Here is a 19,345-nt window from a genome sequence, read left to right on the forward strand (position 1 = left end):
TGAGGGTAGTTTAATAAACTTAATCCTGCAAGAATGTGTGTGCAAGTTCATAAAATCTGAGTTTGGGATCATTTCCATGATCTGTCAGTGAGTCTCGCTACTTTCTCCTGGTGAAAAAAAACACAGAATTTGTGCCTAAAATGAAATCTGTTGTACCACAACTTCTCAGGATATAGTTTAATCGTCTAATCATTTTGACCTCTAATTTTCCCTTTTAGCATTGCTTTAAAGGTCACTGCATCTGGCTAACACCAGACATCCTGAAGCAGGATGGACACTGGGGGGCATGGAGTAAGTTTGGCTCTTGTTCTCGCACCTGTGGCACCGGGGTGAAGTACAGGACACGGCAGTGTGACAATCCGCAGTGAGTATACGTACACCGTACGGTCTTCTCATGTGCAGCGAATGAAGGGTGAGAATCCTGGCTAAATTCCTAGTGCACTAATGCAGGGAAGGATGTTGTGTGGCATGTGTTAAACCTGACCTATAGTATATATTGTCAGAGATCAGAACCTTCCCCAGAATTAATGTTAGTAATATTGAATTGTTTTGTTTTGATAACTTATATATGGCTCATCGAGATAATGTAGAATGACTTAATTTCAGCAGCACTGGAAGTACACTATGTTTAATATAGACTGGTATGCACAAATGATATTAAATGTGTAATTATTGATGTCTTATTGCAATATCATAAATGTCAAGATCCTGACAGCAAGAACTGAAACAGTTATTTTACCAGACAGAATATTTTTAATATTGACTTTCATAGTTTGTGCTGATAAAGTGATTGAGCATGACTAGTGTTAAAAATGATCTTATCATTGATCAAGAAAAAACCTCAAGTTTTGTGAAGCAGCATCTTCCAGTGGAAATTGTTCTGCTAAAAAAAAATTCACTAGTTCAAATTTCAGCCTTTATGGCACTGGCAGCGTGAAAGTGACCTTTCTAATTGTGGGCACGCTTTTAGTTGTAAAATCTGTTTTCGTGTAGGAAAAGCCTGATGTGCTATTTAAGATGTTTTCAGTGTTTCTGGAAGAGGTGCAAACCCAGCTATGGCTCCTGAGCTCCTGTTGCCAATGTGACAGCGACCTGGTGCCCGTCTGCCCGGGGGTGCAGCACTGAGCCAGGCTCTGTGGCACTGAGCTGGGCTCTGTTTCTGAATTTGCTGCTGGTTTAAGGGGTGAATGTGAATGATTCCCTTCATCTGCTTATGCTTGCTTTTCCTGGGCTGCACCAAGACAATGGCTTTTCTTGCCTTTATCAAGTGGTTTGAGCCTTTTCTCGCAGATACTACTTTTAACAGCTCAATAGTGACAGCGAGTTTTTAAAGGATATACGCATTTTCCATATCAGAAATATATCACAGGCTTCATCAAGTGCCTACTGATGTGACTTGCAATTAAATTGCTCCTCAAAGGATCCGGTAGATGCTTGATTCATGCATTAATGGCAAAAGTACCATGGCTTTCTCTCCTTGCAGTCCCGCCAATGGTGGCCGCACGTGCGTGGGGCCGAGCTACGAGTTCCAGCTGTGCAACACTCAGGACTGTCCTAAGGACTTCGAAGATTTCAGAGAGGAGCAGTGCCGGCAATGGGACCCTTACTTTGAGTACCAGAACACGAAGCACCACTGGCTCCCCTATGAACACGTTGATGGTGAGAGGAGCTTTTCCTATGAAAAGTAAAATCAGGTGCAAACACGAGTTAACATTATATAAGGAGGGATAAAACTATTTCTGGGGAAGCCACGCCTCACAAATTGTTACAAGTTGTTGGGAGGGATGAGTGGGTATCAGTGTATGAATGATCCAATTCATATAATGTACCTGGATTTTCAAAAATCTTTGGACCCTTTTCCCCAAAAAGTGACTTATCATGAGATAGAGGGGAATGGTCTTGCATGGGGGTGTGTCTCCCACCAGTGAGCTGGGAAAGGAAGAGAACAAGGTGACAAAATCTGCTCGGGATACAAAATTCCTCAGGCTAATTAAAATAAGAAGGCCCACAGTGAGAACTGCAGAAGGACCTTGTGACACTGAGTGACTGAACATGGCAGATGAAGTTTAGCATTGATAAATGCCAACAATGGATACGGGGATAAAAAATAAGTGTGTACATGTGTGTCTGTACACAAGGTGGGCTCTGAAGAGAAAGGGGTGGGAACTGGGAATACCTTTAGGAAACATTAGTTCAGTGACCATTTAGAGAGAGGTGGAGAGCACCGATCCACCTCTGTACATCTGTGTGATATGTCTGCATTTTAAATACTCCACCAATGTAGCTCAGGCTGTGCACCCATTGCTAAAAACCACACAGTTGAACTCAGGCCCAAATAAAGCAAACATAAGCAGTGACTTCTGAATAAGGACAAGTTAGAAAAACTAAGACTTTTCACCCAGAAACAGCGGTGATTTAGTTAAACAGATAGTTACAGAATTGTGAAGGGCACGGAGAGACTGAACATGGAATGATTATTTGCTGTTTATCATAACACAAACCTGAGAACATAAAATAAAATTATGAGATGGTAGATTTAAAACAAATAAGAGGGAGTACTTTTCCACAGAGCATACAATTAAACAGGAATTCATTGCCATGGGAAGCTGCAGATGCCAGAAAGGTTTAATAGTGATTTAGAGAAATTCTTGAAAGTTCTATAATCCATTAAGACCTATTAAATACCAAGCTCCAGCCATGCCTTAGGAAATCCCCAGGCTGCAGTTTACAAGTGACCTGGAGAGCAGTCCAAGAAAAATACCAGGTTTGTTCTTAGATCTCTCTGCAAACACCACTGGCAGGTGCTGGTCTGAACCAGCGCGGTCAGTTTGATGTTCTGGCATCTCAGCGGAGATCACCTCTTAGAATAAAAATGTTCATTTTCCTCTTAATGCCTCTGCTTAACTGTCCGTGAAAGTGCAGCTGGTTGGTCTGGGCCATGAAGGCAGTTGCCATGCTGTTGCCACGTTGTGTTGAAAATATGCTGAGAAGGGGTTTTACCAAACAAAAAGGCAGGTGGCAGTGATTCTGGACTTGTTTGACAAGGAGTGTGGGCTGCTCACTATTTTTAAACCTGGTCACTTCATTTGAATGACAGATGCTCCAGGGCAGGGCTGGCATGATAAGGGGGGGTCCAAGCTGTCCTCAGCCAGGCACCCATCTCTGGGAGGGAAAAGGTCACTTTGGGTGAACCGTTTTGTGTTGCAGTGAGAGGATGTTCTGCCAGAAGTTACTAACAAATTCCTTGTAATTAATTTGCATGAGTTTCTTCCCAAACATTTCTCAGGGTTCCCTTATTCTTTTCATGCCATCTTGTGCAATCTGGGATTTTCAGCGGCACAGACACAGCCTCACAGCTTAATTTCATGAAATAGTTTTGCTGGCACAGGGAGAGGGGATGAACGCTGTGGCCTGCAGACCTTTGCTTCTGCTTTAGCCCTTGGAGCAGTCTGCTGCAAAGACCACTGCAACTAATCAGATGTTTTTCTATGAAATTCAATGGCTTCTGGGCCAAAAACCAGCCCACTGATGTCTGAACACTAATCATGGAGCACCGCTGGTTTCCCATATTACTATGGTATAACTGCTGCCACATTTAGAGTTACATTTACCGGTACAGGGTTATTAGAGGGAACAGCTTTTGTGCGAAAACAAGGCCAGGGGATGGTGTGTGCTTGAACTCTAACGCATTTAAAACTCCATTCTGTAGAGATAAGGCGTATCAGTGACAGACTTTGTGCAGATATTGCGGTCGTGGCTCAAAAGCGACATAATTCCAGACACTTCACACGCAGCTCAGCTGGACGTGTCTGACACATTGTGTGTGTGATGGGGACAGAGAGGAGCATCTCATCCTGTGGCCAGAGAAAAGCTGCCAAACCGGGGTACACTGTGGTGTGTGCTTGAGAACCCCCTGCCATGACCTCTATCCTGCTCCAAGCCCCCAGCCCCACAGGGCTCCTGTCCCCCTGTGCCTGTGTCTATCAGGGCAGGGTGGAGTGACATCGACTGTTAGCTCCCAGCCTCAATTAGACGAGAAGGGAGTGCATGGGGAGCAGGGAACAGACAGACACAAGGTCGTGTCCGTGCTCCTGCACATCTACTGTGCCCAACACCAGTGAATAGAAATAAAATAATTCTATGCAATTAACAGGGTCCAATTTAACGGCATTTGCACATTTACTGTTCCCATGGAGAAGTGGGAAGAGAACCCTATCTAAAATAAAGCCCTTGTACAGAGTTGTTGGCACGCAGTCAGACCTTCTCATATTTTTATTTAATCGCACATGGTGGATGTATGGTATGTGTGGGGTGGCTGTGAGTACCTACGTAGAATGTGACTTTGTACATGCCTATGTCTCATGCATAGTTTAATGTTTCTGATATATGCAAATACATTAGGTCTGTGACTGTTATGATCTCAATAGACATATTAAGAATCTACACCAAAAAACAAATGAGGTAGCTGTTTTGATAGTCTAGCCTCTACATTTTTAGCATTACATTTCTGCATTGTTCGGGAGCAGTAACAAAGGTCTCTGATGTACCAATACCCAGCGGCCATGATGACATCAACAGCGATAACAAGGACTTTATTAATAGAGAGCAGAGGCCATGGAACTGTACAGGGGAAGAATGCAAAGGGCCTGTGAAGATTTATTTTTATTGAACTGCTATAATGGAAAGGTCATTATTGTTTTAAATGGTGGGGAAGGTGTCCCCACTTTAAACCATGTTAAAATAGCAGAATATTTATTTATTTCATCTAACAGAATGGCCATTTGCTCTTCAAGGAAAGCATAGTGAGTCCTATTAAGGGGCAGGGGACAGCGAGAGGTATGGGTAAAATGAAATACAATGGTAGCATACAACTTCATTCAGCCACTGACTAGTCAATTCAGCTTTATTTTTGTTCTTAGCTCTTTGGACCAGATTAGCAGAAAGAGGTGTGCTTGACTGGCTGTTTGTGCCCATGTTAGCAGTAAGAAAAATGTTTTGGTTTGGGTTTCTTTCTGAACCTGTTTGACATCTCATCTTGTTTAATGCTTTAAACTATCATGAATACAAGTACAAGAATGAGGGAGAATTAACTTCATGTTTAGGAGTCAATGGCACGGCCCAGCTGTCTCTGAAGACATTTTGCTTGCCAGATTCACTCAGTGTCGAACAGCTGCTTTTCATGGCAAAATCACTTTTGCTTTTTTTCAGATGTAAGTACAATGTGGGTGAAACTGGTGCAGAAACCTGCATCTCTCACAGGTGGTCATGTACCAAGACTGGGGAAGCCTCTGCCAGATTCCATCATCTGACAAAGGATTAACTAGAGCCCCCTCATCAAAGTAAATGATCTGTTATTTTTAAGACTGACTCCTAATGATGACACATGGGTGCTTTATGATCCAGCAGTTTCCAAATGATCGCATAGTCTTTGAAAGGGGACAAGCATCGATGATTTATGGGGTACCATATTGTGTTCTGTGATGTATGCAAGGAAGAAGAGAGAACTAACACTACTAAAAAGTGCTGTTCATGAAGGCAGCAACTAAACTGTTAGAGCTGAACATGCACAATTTGGGTCAATTTATTTTCCAGCTAAGGAAAGATGCCACCTGTATTGCGAATCAAAGGAAACAGGGGATGTGGTGTATATGAAAAGGATGGTACACGATGGGACCCGCTGCTCCTACAAAGACGCTTACAGCATCTGCGTGCGGGGAGACTGCCTGGTAAGGTTCTGCTGGCTTGTTTCAGAGCTTACTACTGTGAAAACAATTAAGTGGTAGCTTGAATGTTTCTCTCCTAGCGTGACTATTTAACGAAGTATAATAACGCTTTGGGCAATAAGGAGATTTCATTAGGATTATTGTCACAATATTATGTGTGATATTCACAGTTGCCATCACATTGCATGTGACTCAATTCCAACAGTGCCTACCTACACAAGTAATATTTAATGCAGTATTTTAAGATGAACTATTACAATTAGCTTTCAACGAGAGTTTTTCCTGCTGAGGTTTAGTGGGGGTGGAATGTACAATGAAACAGGAACACACAGCAGCTTTCAAGGAAAGTGGTGTTAAGATACGGCTGGTGTGCATTCTCTCTGTATTTGATCATGCTGTTTTAAAAAAAATCAATGACAGTTCCTCTAAGTTGGGATCTGTCACAGGTCATCTTTCAACAGAATTAGAGGCTCGGACTTAGCAAAGCACTGGTGGAGGTGCTTATCCTCACACAGACGCTTTGATTCTCCTGGAATTTAAGCATCTGCTTTAAGATGAGCTGAGGCTTAATAGCTTTTCCTTAACTGTGTAGCTTTCCTTTAGTAAGAGGACCAGTGTGAAGCATAATATAAAAATATATTCGCTTGATTGACAGCTATTTTAGGAACGGGAAGTATTAAAAACTGTTTAGATGTTGATCTTCCAGGAAAATTCTACAATTTGTACTTCTTTTGCTGAAGCAGAAGTCTGGGTTTTGATATCTGAAGACTCATTTGAATTGAAGCATGGATACATAAGAATGACCGGTTTTCTCTCTTGCACGCAGAAAGTTGGGTGTGACAGGGTCATAGGTTCCACAAAGCAGGAAGATAAGTGTGGTGTTTGTGGAGGAGATAATTCCCACTGCAAGGTGGTGAAAGGAACGTTTTCAAGAGTACCAAAGAAACAAGGTCAGTGCATCCCATGTGTTTTGTCCTGGTGAATTCAGGATATTTTTGTATGATCTCTTCTGTTTCATGGAAAGTACCAGAGCAACCACAAATCATTTTACAGCATCACTAATTCCAATAACCTCTCTGGACTCTACTTTGAGATGTGTCTAGAAAGTAGATGCAGTAGACACAGTAGAAAGTAAGACTTTTCTCCAGTGATCAGTTAAGTCTGCAACACCAGCACCTGTTCATGCACACAGGAGGGCTTCAGTGCTCTGTGTTGGAGTGTTATGGACCTATTTGTGCTGCTGCTGTCACTCAGCTACTCCGTCCAAGTCACTGGAGTACTTCAGGAATGTGTCGTCATCACTCACTGTCAGACAGGAGCTTGCATGGTGCTTATGGCACTCAAAACCCCTTTCAGTCTGAAGCAAAGTCAATTTGTTGATGTTACCTAAGACATTTTTCTTCTGACCCAAAGCCCTTTGTTCCTGTTATGTTCTGTCAGCTGACACAGAAATAGGGATAGGAATGATGCTGGATTAGGTTCAGCTTTCTGTAATGCACCCTGCTTTTAGAAAATAAGATTTATTTTAAAACCTAAGACAGACTCTTCCTGTTCGTGGCATACTAACCAGTTACTATCTTTTCATATACTACAATAAAGGGCACGTAAAGATGTTTGAAATTCCTGTTGGTGCGAGACATTTACTTATACAGGAAACAGATGCCACCAGTCATAATCTCGGTAAGTAACAAGTAGCAAAACTTTCAGCCAGAATATTTTTTTCTGCTGTTTGTTTTTGTCTCTGGAGCCTCACAATGTGTTTATGCATTTATTTACCCATTATCCTCCCGCACCACATACCTCCTTTAAGTATGTTAAATTAGGAAACTTGTTTGGCAATTTGATTTCCCTGTGCTGTATTCCTTGGTGTCCTAGACAGAATATCCCTGCATGGGCATGTGCATGTGCAAAAGCTGCTGAAAGAGGAGCTGAATTACGTTATGGGGTGCAATGCAATATCTTTGTGTGTATCTCTCATAATGTACTTCCTATTCTCAGTCATTTCTCGGCTACATCCAAGTCCGTTTCAGGTTCTGCCCCCTTGCTAACAGTATTGATGCAAGGCTGCCCGATCAATCACACAGCTTAGAAAGTAATTGAAATCCGCTCCTCGTGGTGCCCTGTAATCAATGCAGAGCAGCGTCCAGTAGGCTGTTATTAATTGGAAGTAGATTCACAGCGAATGGCTTGCTAATTATATTGTGAGTCGTTCCAACTTCTCACCGGCAAATGCTTCCCTTGCTGCTCAGTGCGCTGTGCATCAGGAGAGCGATCGCTCGCCGATTCAGACACAGTTCTTCTTTCGGTGTGGGGTGAGCGATACGCAGGGGACAAAACTAGCTTGCTCTCTGTTGAGGCCAGCACTGAGGGAGCGGGATGCTCAGGTAGCTGCTAGAGAGAAAAGGGAGCTAAAATCCAGTGGTAAATAACAAACAGCCCTTGCTTCTTCTAGCGAGGAGAGCAAATTCTCCATCTCAGGAGAAAACCAAGAGTCCTTGTACAACGGTGGCTGAAGTCTCTCTGGGTGAAGGATGGGGCATTGATGGCAGCCGAAGCAGAGGAATGGGATGCTGTGTGCAGTGACAGGTGCCTGCAAAGCAACACGAGCTTAAGCAGGGCTGTGTTGGGGCTGGGTCTGAGCAGCAGAATTAATGCAGTTTCTGGTGTCTCTCTCTTGCTGTGGGGACCTGCTGGGGGTCCGCTCAGTAGCGTTTCTCTCATGGAGCAGTAACAGCCTCCTGAGCTGCCTTACAACACGTCAAATCGTTGAGGAGCCGTGGGACCCCCACCAGCTGTCAAATTGGCTCAGATTTGGCCAGTGGATTCAGAAGTTGTTAGCTGGGAGCAGGCAGACGGACGGACACACGCAGTGCAGTTGCGCTGGCCTCATTTCTCTGCGAGGCAGGCTATGAGAAAGAAAGAAAAGAATGACTGATGTTTCTGGAGCTGGGCAGGAAAGCATAGGCAGTTCAGTAAAACACCTGAAAAAGTCTTTCCAGACTTGTGAGGCAACAGAGAGAAAAAGCACGCTGGCCTTTTCTGCTTCTTCCACTGGGACAAGAGCAGAACAAAACTCAGAAGAGAACCTCTTGTATTCGCTTTTCTTATGTTGTTCCTAGCAATTAAAAATCGTGAAACGGGGAAATTCATCCTAAGTGAAGACAACTATGTGCCAGATTCTAAAGTGTTTATTGACATGGGTGTGGAGTGGGAATATCGGAATGACGATGATAGAGAAACCGTGCAGACCATGGGGCCACTGCGTAATGGCATAGTTATTCTGGTAAGTCAAAGGAAAATTATCTTCCACGGAACACAATGTCAGAACTACAGAGCCATAATGTGCTATAATATATTTTAGATTCCTCTTGTGACTTATGAGAAGACATCTGCTTCAATTATAAGACAATAGAAGATGTATTTTAATTCCTTTCTCCGAATTCATTGCTCTGCACAAGAGTTGTAGTAACTCAGGGTTATGTGTTGAGCAACCAGCTCTCCTGGTTATTTCCTGTGGATGGCCCAGCAAATGGCCACTGTGTAAAGACTCTGACACGGAGCATTAGTTTAAAAAGGTCAAAATTGTTCCTCTTAGATAGATGTAATAGCTCCTCCTCCCATCCATGTTCTGAAAATGTATCCTGCAAAGACAGATGCAGGATCCTGGTCCTTGCAGGCTCATTTTGTCAGGGCACAGCCAGTTCTGCAGTTCCCAAGCCCACCCAACTATATTCATTTTTCATTGCAAACCAGCAGACAATGGACTGCAACGAACAGAGGCAGGTCGATTCAAAATCCCTCTGCAAGCAGCTGTAGCGTGTTGATCTATACCAGCTGCAGGTCAGAGAAGGAATAAATATTATGCTTTCAGAGGACCAATATTTTGCACTTTATTCACATTGAGTTCTGTTTTCTTGCATTTGTCTTAGTTTATATTTCTGTCAGGATTAAGTAACAGTCTTCATAGAATTCCCAGGATTATCATAAGAATATTTGTTTTATTAGAAGTATAAGCAATTTTCTTCACCACTTTCAGTGCATTCGGATTTCCCTTGTCTTTCAGTGGAGCTATCTGTTATCATTTTAGTACAACATTTCCTTCCTTTATGATGGGATATGGAAAAAATTTAGCATTGTGAAGTCAGTCCAATGCTGGCAGGAAAAATCAGGCTAAATGAACAACAGTCTTTCTTAATATGCAGTTTAGAAACTCTGTGTCATAAGGATAGAGATATTTTTTCATCAGGAAAAAAAATAAAAGTGTTGAGTGCAGCTAAAGGGTTTAAATCCCTTCGGGGATGTTTTTATATCCAAGCCATATGATTGCTATTTCACATCATCTCACATAGCTTCTCATATCAGCCTTTCACATCTTTTTTCCTCTATATCTGTTTTACTAGGTGATTCCTCATGGTAGTGCCAAGATATCTTTGACTTACAAGTACATGATCCATGAAGATTCCCTGAATGTAGATAACAATAATGTTTTGGAAGAGGATTCGGTATCATATGAATGGGCTCTGAAGAAATGGTCTCAGTGTTCAAAACCTTGTGGAGGAGGTAAAAAACAAAGCCCCAAAGCATTCAAAATTGATTAAGAGAAAACTGAAAGAATGAACACCACGTGTGGAATTCATTGCCACAAGACACTAGGGAGACCAGGAGTATGGGAGGGCTTTCTTTAAATTAAGAAATAGATAAATAAATAGATAACGGAGTTAAAAATCTGACTAAAATGGTTTCATAGATCTGGGGTGGCTCATTTCTGATTTATGATTAAAAAATAGTACAAATGTGCAAGATTTGGATGAGGGTTTCTGAGACAAGAGGATGCCAAACCTCCAGGTGCCATGGGGCAGCTCTTAGTGAATCTGCATCCTGCGGTGTGGCCCTTGCAATGTGCACACCCTGCTTTGGGGGCCAGATGTGGACCCTGGTGCTGTTCACCAGGCCGATGGGCAGCTCACAGCCGCTGGGTGTGGCTGTGCGGGTTTGCAGAACAGTTTTGAAATGCTAATTGTGTTGTTTTTCTCATTCTAGACTGTAGTGAAAAATAAAGGGCATGAGCAATTCTGGGTGCTAAATCTCCATGAATAGGTGTTTATCTGGTGCAATTTACAGTGTCTTTTGTAGCATGTTCAGCTGTAGCTCCATCTGTGACTTTTGACAGTCTATGCACAGTTTGTTTGAAACCTGAGTCCTGTGTAAGATCTACCAGTACTGAAAATAAAGAGCAGTGTCTTTCTTCAGGCTACCAATTCACAAAATACGGCTGCCGGAGGAAGACAGACCACAAGATGGTTCATCGGAGTTACTGCGAGCTGATCCAAAACCCCAAGCCCATTCGCAGGGTGTGCAACCTCCAGGAATGCTCCCAGCCCATGTAAGCATCGCTGCCACTAGCACTGCTGCCACAGGCATTGTACCCAGCTGGCACTTGTCACCTGAAAGAAGGTGGCTTAAGCTTGAGCTCTGCTTTCCCAACTCGATACGTGGCTGCTTGAACGTGGGGGCCCTTAAATAGCTCTGTGCATCATTACAGAGACACAGGACTGTGAGGATGTGGTGCTATATTCTGCTTGTAGAAATAATATTTCTGGGACTGCTGGTTCCTATTACTTCTGAAATAAGTTGTATTAGAAGTGGTCTTGATCCAGACATCTGTGTTCAGGCCAGCTTGAGGTAATAAAAAATAGACATAAATTCAATTTATGCCAGTTGATTTTACAGAGTGTGAATTAACCATGTAAGAACAAATTTACAGAGTGCTACATAAGAAAAACAATGTCATACAGAGTCTAAAATCCAAATCTTCCTAAATTTGACGACGTATTTTTGGCCATTTATACACAGGGAAAAATATTTGGCCCGTTAGATTTCTGTGGCTGCCCTTGTACAGCATGATATGCCTGTTGTACTTTCACCTTTGCTATACATGGTCAATTGTTACAAATATTTTAATTCACATTTTACAGATGCTTTTTTTGACTGGCAGCAGGTCACTCTTGACACATGTAGGACCTATATACTCCTCATGTTGCTACCACAAGAAGAAAGGAGTATGTTGATCCCAGCTTTTATCTCTGGGGACCAAGTCTAGATTCCAGGAAGTACAGCAAATAAGTAGAACATACCACACAATATTTCCTAACTTTCTTTCAAAAAACATTTGAAACGTAGAAAAATCAAGAAGCTGTGTCCCATAAACTCAGCATGTGTCAGAGTTTAACATTTATTTATTGGAATTGATATAATGACCTAACTGTATCTCAACCTCTCTGGAAAGGACTGTGCTCTTCTTTCAGCTGCAAATATAATTGGACATAGGTACCACAAAGACTCAATAGGATCCTAAATTGTACTTGGATTCCTGAATGTCTCAGTCGTTTCTGTTTCCATAGAATAGCATTGGAGCATTTTCCGCTTGTACATAGGAGAGGCAATTATTTAAGAGATTTTATGAAGCTCTGTGACACTCACTGCACTAATGTGCTGCTTCTTGGCTGCTGGGAAAAAATCATGTTTGTCTCAGAAATCACCTTGGGATTCATGGTTTTGTGTTCCACAGCGCTCGCCTTCCTCCACAGCTGTGTGATTTCAATAGGCTACAAAGAGAAAGTTGGGTGAAATTGCCACTTTTTGTTTAACTGGGGCATTTAGTGCATTGCCTTGTGCCCATGCTATCTCGTGACTATTTCTAAAACCAGGATTTTATGAGGGCTTAGGACAATTCCTTCAAACTCAGGATATTTCTTCAGATGATGTATATTTTTGGTTAAGTTTGTCCCATGTGAATACTGTTTTCATTGAACAATATTTATAGACTGCTGTATGCCTTCACTTGCTTGATTATAACCAAGTTTTCAGTAGTCTACATAAATTCCCTCTGGTCCTGTCTGTCCTTTTTGCTCTTCTCTAAGTTCCTTACAATTTGTAGGTGTAATTCTTGAGGCAGTTTGGATGATCAGCAGAGGTTTTGACTATGTCACATTACAAAACATGGGTGACATTTTTCAGTGGCCAAATTGATTTACACATTATCAACTCAGGCTTTCTGAGCGAGTGGAGTGTTGCCTTCCCCAAAATGAACCATGTATGATGTTGAGGACCCCAGTTCCTTGAGCTCAGCACACACAGCATTGATGGTGTAGCTGGATTTGCTTCAGCAGCTGGTGTCTGGCATGGCCAGGGATGTGGTCCAGATGAATCCATATGTGGGTCAGGCTGGAGCTGCATCTCTAGCCCTGATGTTTGGGATTCAATCCTGTGAGCATGGGCTGTGGGAGTGGCTGGGGCGTGCTCAGGTCTCCCTGCAGACAGGGCAGGGCAGGCTCATGCACCAGGACCCGGGAAGCTCAACAGCACCCTTGGGTGGCTGCTTTGGACAAAAAAACCTTGCTGCATTTTTATGTGCAGTCTTAGAAAGGCCAGCTTAAAATCAAAGCCAGGGAAGCAAAGGAAGAATAATGCTTGCTTATCCCGGAGAGAATGAGAGAGTAATTTTAAAGATCTAGGTCTTATTACTGATTTTTCAGGGACACCATCAAATAAAACTAACCATAACTGCTTATGGTTTTTCATATCTTCTTTTTCCATATCGGAACCAGTATTAATGTCCTGTTAAACCTGTGTTTAAGAGCTACAGTCCAACAGTTTGAACTCACCTAATTTAGGAGAGAGAGAATTTTACTCAACTTATTCTCTTTTCATCACCCCAGATGGGTTACAGGAGAATGGGAGCCGTGCAGCAAAAGTTGTGGGAAAACAGGATATCAAGTACGATCTGTCCGATGTATCCAGCCCCTACACGATAATACAAATCGGTCTGTTCATACCAAGTACTGCAACAACAACCGTCCAGAAGGCAGGAGGCCTTGCAACCGGGAGCTTTGCCCAGCGCAGTGGAGAATAGGACCCTGGTCACAGGTCAGTCTCTCTCTGGAGGTCTCAAGCTACTAATTTCTTCCAATAAACTAATACTTATGCAGATGATGTATTGCTTCCACTGCTACTAATGCCACAGAAAGTGAGTTAGATGAAGATGTGGTGGTGGTCAAACAGCCAGTAAAGCCGTCCTGAGGCAGTGCTGGCTGATCCAGACCCCATGAGCCACTCATATAAGACAGCAGCATCAGGCAAACTGTCTCCTACCATCTGCTCACAATCATTTACCTGTTGGCTTAAGCTGAGGAAAGGGCAGTTAATTCTTTTAGCACTGTTTTGTTTTCTTTCAAGTACAGAAGACTTTAAAGTCTTCAGACACTGTGATTAAGGGCACGTAAGGAAGTTTTGCACCAACACTCATGGAGATTCAAAGGTGTGAGTATCTTTGATGTAGAGGCCTTCAGCAGATTCAGTTGCTCAGTCTCGAAAGGTTCTGTTCATAAGTCAAAGGACAGAGTTTTTCACGTAATTTACTATGGAAATATAGGGCACCTGTTCACGAAACATTTTTGTTGCCATTGCCATACGTAAAACAGGATTCAATCACACCCAGAACAAGTGTCAGGAGCTGGGTGGTATTATATTTTGTGCTTTCCATCCCTGGCTTTTTGGCCAACACACTGTGTGAGCAAGAAATGTAATGCCACTGTGCACAGACTATTTCTTGCTGAAGTATTTATGGGAGCAATACGAGGTTCCATCCATTCGTAGTTGCAAACCTTTGCAGTCATCAAAAGGCAATAAATGCGAGTAGAATATTGCAACGTTAAATTGTTCTTACAATTTTGAACATGAGATCCTTACAGTTCCCGTGAGTATCGCTCCATTAAATTGTTTAAAAAACGTGGCTGCATTTGGAGATAAAACGTCTTGTTTTGGAACTGTGCCATACAAATAAGCACAAACAGTTTTATCCTCACTGGGTTGAATAGTGTAACAAGCAATGCCATCTCTGGTGCACACTGTGAATAGATGCCCCACATTTACAGTTTCTTTATTGCTCAGACTATAAACTCTTTCTTGGAGTGTTTCACAATTACTGGTATACCACAAAAAGCAGCAGTTCTCCCTCTTGCTTAGTTAAAGTAGGTTCTGTGGTGGTTCAAATAGTGCACCACGTCAGCTCAAATCAAGGGCAGTGGTTTAAAATTTAGAAACTGATTTCTAATCCGTTGTTTCCAGAGGGTGGCTGGGGCTCTAACTGGTGCATCTCCTTGCAGTGCTCTGTCAGCTGCGGCAATGGCACACAGGATCGCCCGGTCCTGTGCCGGACCAGGGACAATGCTATCGGCCTCTGTAAAGACAGTAAACCTGAGACTGTAAGGATTTGCAGACTACCTCCATGTTCAAGTAAGTGCTTCTCTTCTCTAGCATATATTACTTACTGAAATAAATTATATTGATTCCATTTATTTGAAATGCTGTCATTGACTTTACACTTGTGTGCTACGCCTGCCTGAGATAGCAGTTCTCCAAAGCGTCGGTTTCAAACAGACTGTCTAAATGTAGAGTTGTGTGGCCAATGGACTTCTTGGGCACGTGGTTGTTGTCACCGTGGCGAGCAGCACTTGCCCCAGGACAGCATGAGAGGCCGAGGCAGAGCCCAGCACAGCAGGGGTGGCTGGATCTGGTGCTCCCTGGGGTGAGCAGCACTGCCCGAGTCCGGCCCCACGCCATGAGACCGGCTGCGCTTGGCAAGAGGCTGGTGGGTCATAGCTAATCAAGAGCATCACATATAAAGATGCCTCTTTGCTTGCCCCACCTCCAGCAACGGCCCCAGGTTTCTTTTCTGTTCTATCAAGCACAGGTTGTCTTCAGGGATTATCTAACTCAATTTTTTTTAAGCTATAATAAATTTGTTCCTGCTTAATGCAGGACACTAATGCCTTTGTCCTTGTTAGCTTTTCAGCTGTTTGCAAATGATGCTTGTGAGTTCCTTTTACATATTCCTGTTATTACGTAATTAATATTTTTCTTTTATTTCTGATGTATTTCTCAGAGTAGCTTATGATTTCTAATTAGTTAGAAACGAGCTGTCAATTATGGTCTCCAATACAAAGATTTTAAAGAGACAGCATAACTAGCCTAGACTGGATATATCCTAGGACATGCTTATTGCTGCTGTGAGAATGCTGCTGAAGAGCTGGTCTTCAGGCTGGCGTCTTTGTAGGCTGTCAAGTGCTGGGCACAAGCTGTAGCAAACTGGCAAAAGAGCGCTCTCTGCCCAAAACTACACAGCCTGGCCTTGGTGCTTCCCTGGGTTCCGTCACCATTGGAGCCCACTCGCTCTCTTAGCTTATCCACTTCTGACAGGTCAGCTACTTCATACTAATATATCTTGTGTTACATCTATTTTTTTTTTTCCCCTCTATTCAAGGAAATGTTTCTGATCCTTCAAAGAAAACCTACATGATACAATGGCTGTCAAGACCTGATCCAGACTACCCCATCCAGAAAATATCTTCAAGTAAAAGACCCATTTATAACTCTGCCTTTGCCCTTAAATGCATGCCACATCGAATGTGGACTTTGCCTTTTGCTCTCTTCTTCTCTCTATGCGGAAAGTTCCCTTGACTTTGCCGAGTTTAAATCTTGGGCTGAATCTTTTTTCACACCAGGCACTTGGTGCTCGGTGTCTTTCTTCTCTGGAGCTTGTGTAGCACTGGTGGTGGAGGTCTTGAAGTGTTGGATGTGTGAAGCTGGATCTCCACAGTATGTTGCAGTCCTCTGAAAGGGAGCTGGGATCGGTTTGCTTGTTGCTTGGTGATGGTGAAAAAAGGCTCTTACTGGTTCATGATGTTCAGTTTGATAGCAAAACTGAGAACTTATTGTGAATGTGATCACATCACAATAATGACACCTTGTAGTGCTAAAGTTCTCCTTTATCTAAAAACCCTAAATCTCGTAACTCTCCAGTTTCAGTTTGCTGACAGGGTAGTTTGATGAGTGAAAGAACTGATTCATTCCATTTTCCTTTGTGGTGCCATTGCTTCACTCACCCTCGCTGCCCATTTTTTATTCCTGACCCTCACATTTGTGTTTGTAACCCATGGAGGGCTCACCGGGAAGCAGAAGCTCGGTTTTGGTCGGTACTTTCTGTGCTGCTGCGATGCCATCCGCTCTTGCCAAACCCCCGGTGGTGGTTTGAAATATTTTTCCTTGTGAAAAGCTGCATTTTTTTCCCGTCGCCCAGTTTTTGCCGGTTTTGCGTACTTTCGCTTGAGAAACAAAACTGAAGCAGAACAGGCCTGGTCCGTGTTGAAGGTTGCGTGGTGATGTTTTTCTGAACCTGGCGAAGGCAATATGATGTTTTCATTGACTATGAAGTCTCCAGCTGCTCAGCATGGAGCTGTTTATACTCATTCCATCTTTGGTCTTTTTTCACCATGTGCATGTCTGACTCGACTGGTACGGTTGTGTGTGTGTGTGTGTATGTATGCTCTATAGATGTGTCAACTGGCAAACATAACAGTGTGAACTACTACAGAATTACCTCAATTTTTATTGCTTTTTTTTTTTTTTTTTGCTCAAAGGAAGAATTTTAGAAAAATGCCTTAATGTTGAAATGTCAATGGCATTAATTTACCAGATCCAGCTTTAAATATGAAGACTACACTCGTACCTTGAGTTAATATTCATATGGAGTGTTTTTACTTGAATGATGACTACTAGAAGGCAGTAAATTTAATCCAAGGTTAATTTGCACAGTGCATATCCATATCTTCATCAAGACAGGATTGTGACCTTACTGAAATTTAACTGGCATTCTTGCTTCACCTTCAGTGTTTGTGTTGAAGATTTGGAATTCACAAGTCATAAACCTGTTTGTGACAGTCAGTACCTATAGTCGAAGTGTATTGACTTTAAAAGCGCAGTCTTGGAGCAAATTACTACCTTATTGCATTGATCGTATTCTTTGGAAAAGTGGCATTTTTGAATTTTTGGGTCTTCAACAGTGTAGCACTTCAAACTTGTCATTATCATGTGATCACATATTTAAATTTTGCTGTTAATATGATAATTTCCTGAGACATGTTAACAATTTACATGACAAGGTGAAAAAGCAAAGACACATATCTGGCACTGAATACTGTTATGTAAAATAATTGGTGTTTAACTGTATAAATATATTCATGACTGTTACCTTTAAATAGACAATGTTTAGTGATGTTTCAAGAGATGGGTGGCTATAGAGAATGGTGCAATAAGGTATCTGGGCATTGTGCACTATGTCTATATGCACTTTGGTTTATCAGGGATATTTTATTAGTGTTTTGTATGTATTTAACATAATATTAAAGATGTGCCAATTCAGTTTGCTTTTCAATATTTTTTTATGAGACTGATGTGTACCAAAGTGACTGTGAAACTGATTTATTTTTTTCTTACTGATGTTTTGAAGATATACTTCAGTCTGTCATGCATACTGCAACTAAAATAAAGAAAAGTTCAGCAAATCTGAAACTTTTGGTTTGGATACAGGATAAAAATCTCATTCTGATATTCCTAAGTTACAGAATTTATTTATATAATTTATCAGATGTCACTAAACATTTTACGTAATGCAGTTTTAGTTTGATTTAAGCTTGACGTTATGTATTTTTGATAGGGAAAAAGGCATTTTTCTAAAGGTGCTTTAGTGATTCTTATGAAGCCAAGAACAGATCTGCCATGCTGGAACCACGTTTAAAGGTTATATCTGCTGGCTTTTATTTTGCAAGCCATTTGGAGGAGCTTGTGTTAAGGTTGTGCAACACAAGGCAAAATGTTCAAACAGGACTTGATCTGGTATGGGAAAAATATATAAAGCTATATAGACACACGCAGTCCTTTGTATAGAGTTGTGCGTGTAGACATGAACATTCCCAGCTCTTAAAGACTGCTTTGAAAACGTCTCCAAAACCAAGGTAGTATTTTTGGTTCCTAAGGAAGGAGTTGTTCTTTTTTTCCTGGCAGGATCTCAGTTTAGCATTTGAAAAATATGAAAATGAATTGACAGGTTTGAAAATAGGAACCAGAATTTTGCTTTTCTGCTACAAATGAAACAATCGGGGCATAAATACAATGTCAGGAAGGGATTTCCATCTTCCTCGGCCAGTACTAGTGTTTTGAAGCAGCAGCAATAGTTACTGGTTTACTTTAGACTGATATGTTTGCCAATTAAACACCTATAATGCCCTGTTTTGTTAAGCGAGGGTGAGTGAAGAGGCGACACCTACGCTTTGTGAGTTCACGTGGTACCTCTGAGCCTGCTCTGGTTCTCTGCTTTGCTGGGAGCTGCTGGCAGGGGAGGTCGGGGTTTGGAGCAGGATGGTGACGCCCGGGCTCACTGTCTGCCATCGGGTACGCTCCAGAGAAAGGCGAGTAATTGGAGTTCCTCATCCTTTACTGTAAGAGTAGGTAGAGATGTAGTAAGAGAGAGGCAGAAGTGATTTCATCTCTGTCTCAGCACTGTGGTCACAGAAAAAATATTTTGTTACTGATCATGGCAAGTGTTGGTCAGCCCGCCCTTCTCCTCAGCCTTCTCCTCTCCTCTCCACAAGCCCTCTGTGGCTCCTCTGTCTTTCACCATGGGCTACATGTTGGGATTTTTTCTTCACTGCAGTTCCCAGTAGTTCCCAGCTCCATCCTGTCAGCCTGGAGGCACAGGAGCTCTAGAGCTGCATGGAGGATGGAGG

General features: G+C 42.3%; 1 protein-coding gene across 3 annotated transcripts in view; it reads left to right on the forward strand.

The window, feature by feature from the left end:
* ADAMTS2 (ADAM metallopeptidase with thrombospondin type 1 motif 2) overlaps positions 1-19,345 on the forward strand; it is a 248,252-nt gene that overhangs the window by 222,602 nt on the left and 6,305 nt on the right. For 2 of the 3 annotated variants that reach the window (XM_065848778.2, XM_065848777.2), the window contains 11 exons: positions 219-364; positions 1,484-1,659; positions 5,593-5,726; positions 6,550-6,673; positions 7,323-7,403; positions 8,843-9,006; positions 10,124-10,283; positions 10,974-11,106; positions 13,442-13,649; positions 14,888-15,017; positions 16,045-16,134. In XM_065848778.2, the coding sequence (XP_065704850.1) occupies positions 219-364; positions 1,484-1,659; positions 5,593-5,726; positions 6,550-6,673; positions 7,323-7,403; positions 8,843-9,006; positions 10,124-10,283; positions 10,974-11,106; positions 13,442-13,649; positions 14,888-15,017; positions 16,045-16,134 (1,546 nt within the window). The remainder of the gene's footprint in view (positions 1-218; positions 365-1,483; positions 1,660-5,592; positions 5,727-6,549; positions 6,674-7,322; positions 7,404-8,842; positions 9,007-10,123; positions 10,284-10,973; positions 11,107-13,441; positions 13,650-14,887; positions 15,018-16,044; positions 16,135-19,345) is intronic. The other variant, XM_071814721.1, reaches the window with a different exon arrangement.

Source organism: Patagioenas fasciata, chromosome 14, assembly GCF_037038585.1.
Source record: "Patagioenas fasciata isolate bPatFas1 chromosome 14, bPatFas1.hap1, whole genome shotgun sequence".
NCBI classification, from domain to species: Eukaryota; Metazoa; Chordata; class Aves; order Columbiformes; family Columbidae; genus Patagioenas; species Patagioenas fasciata.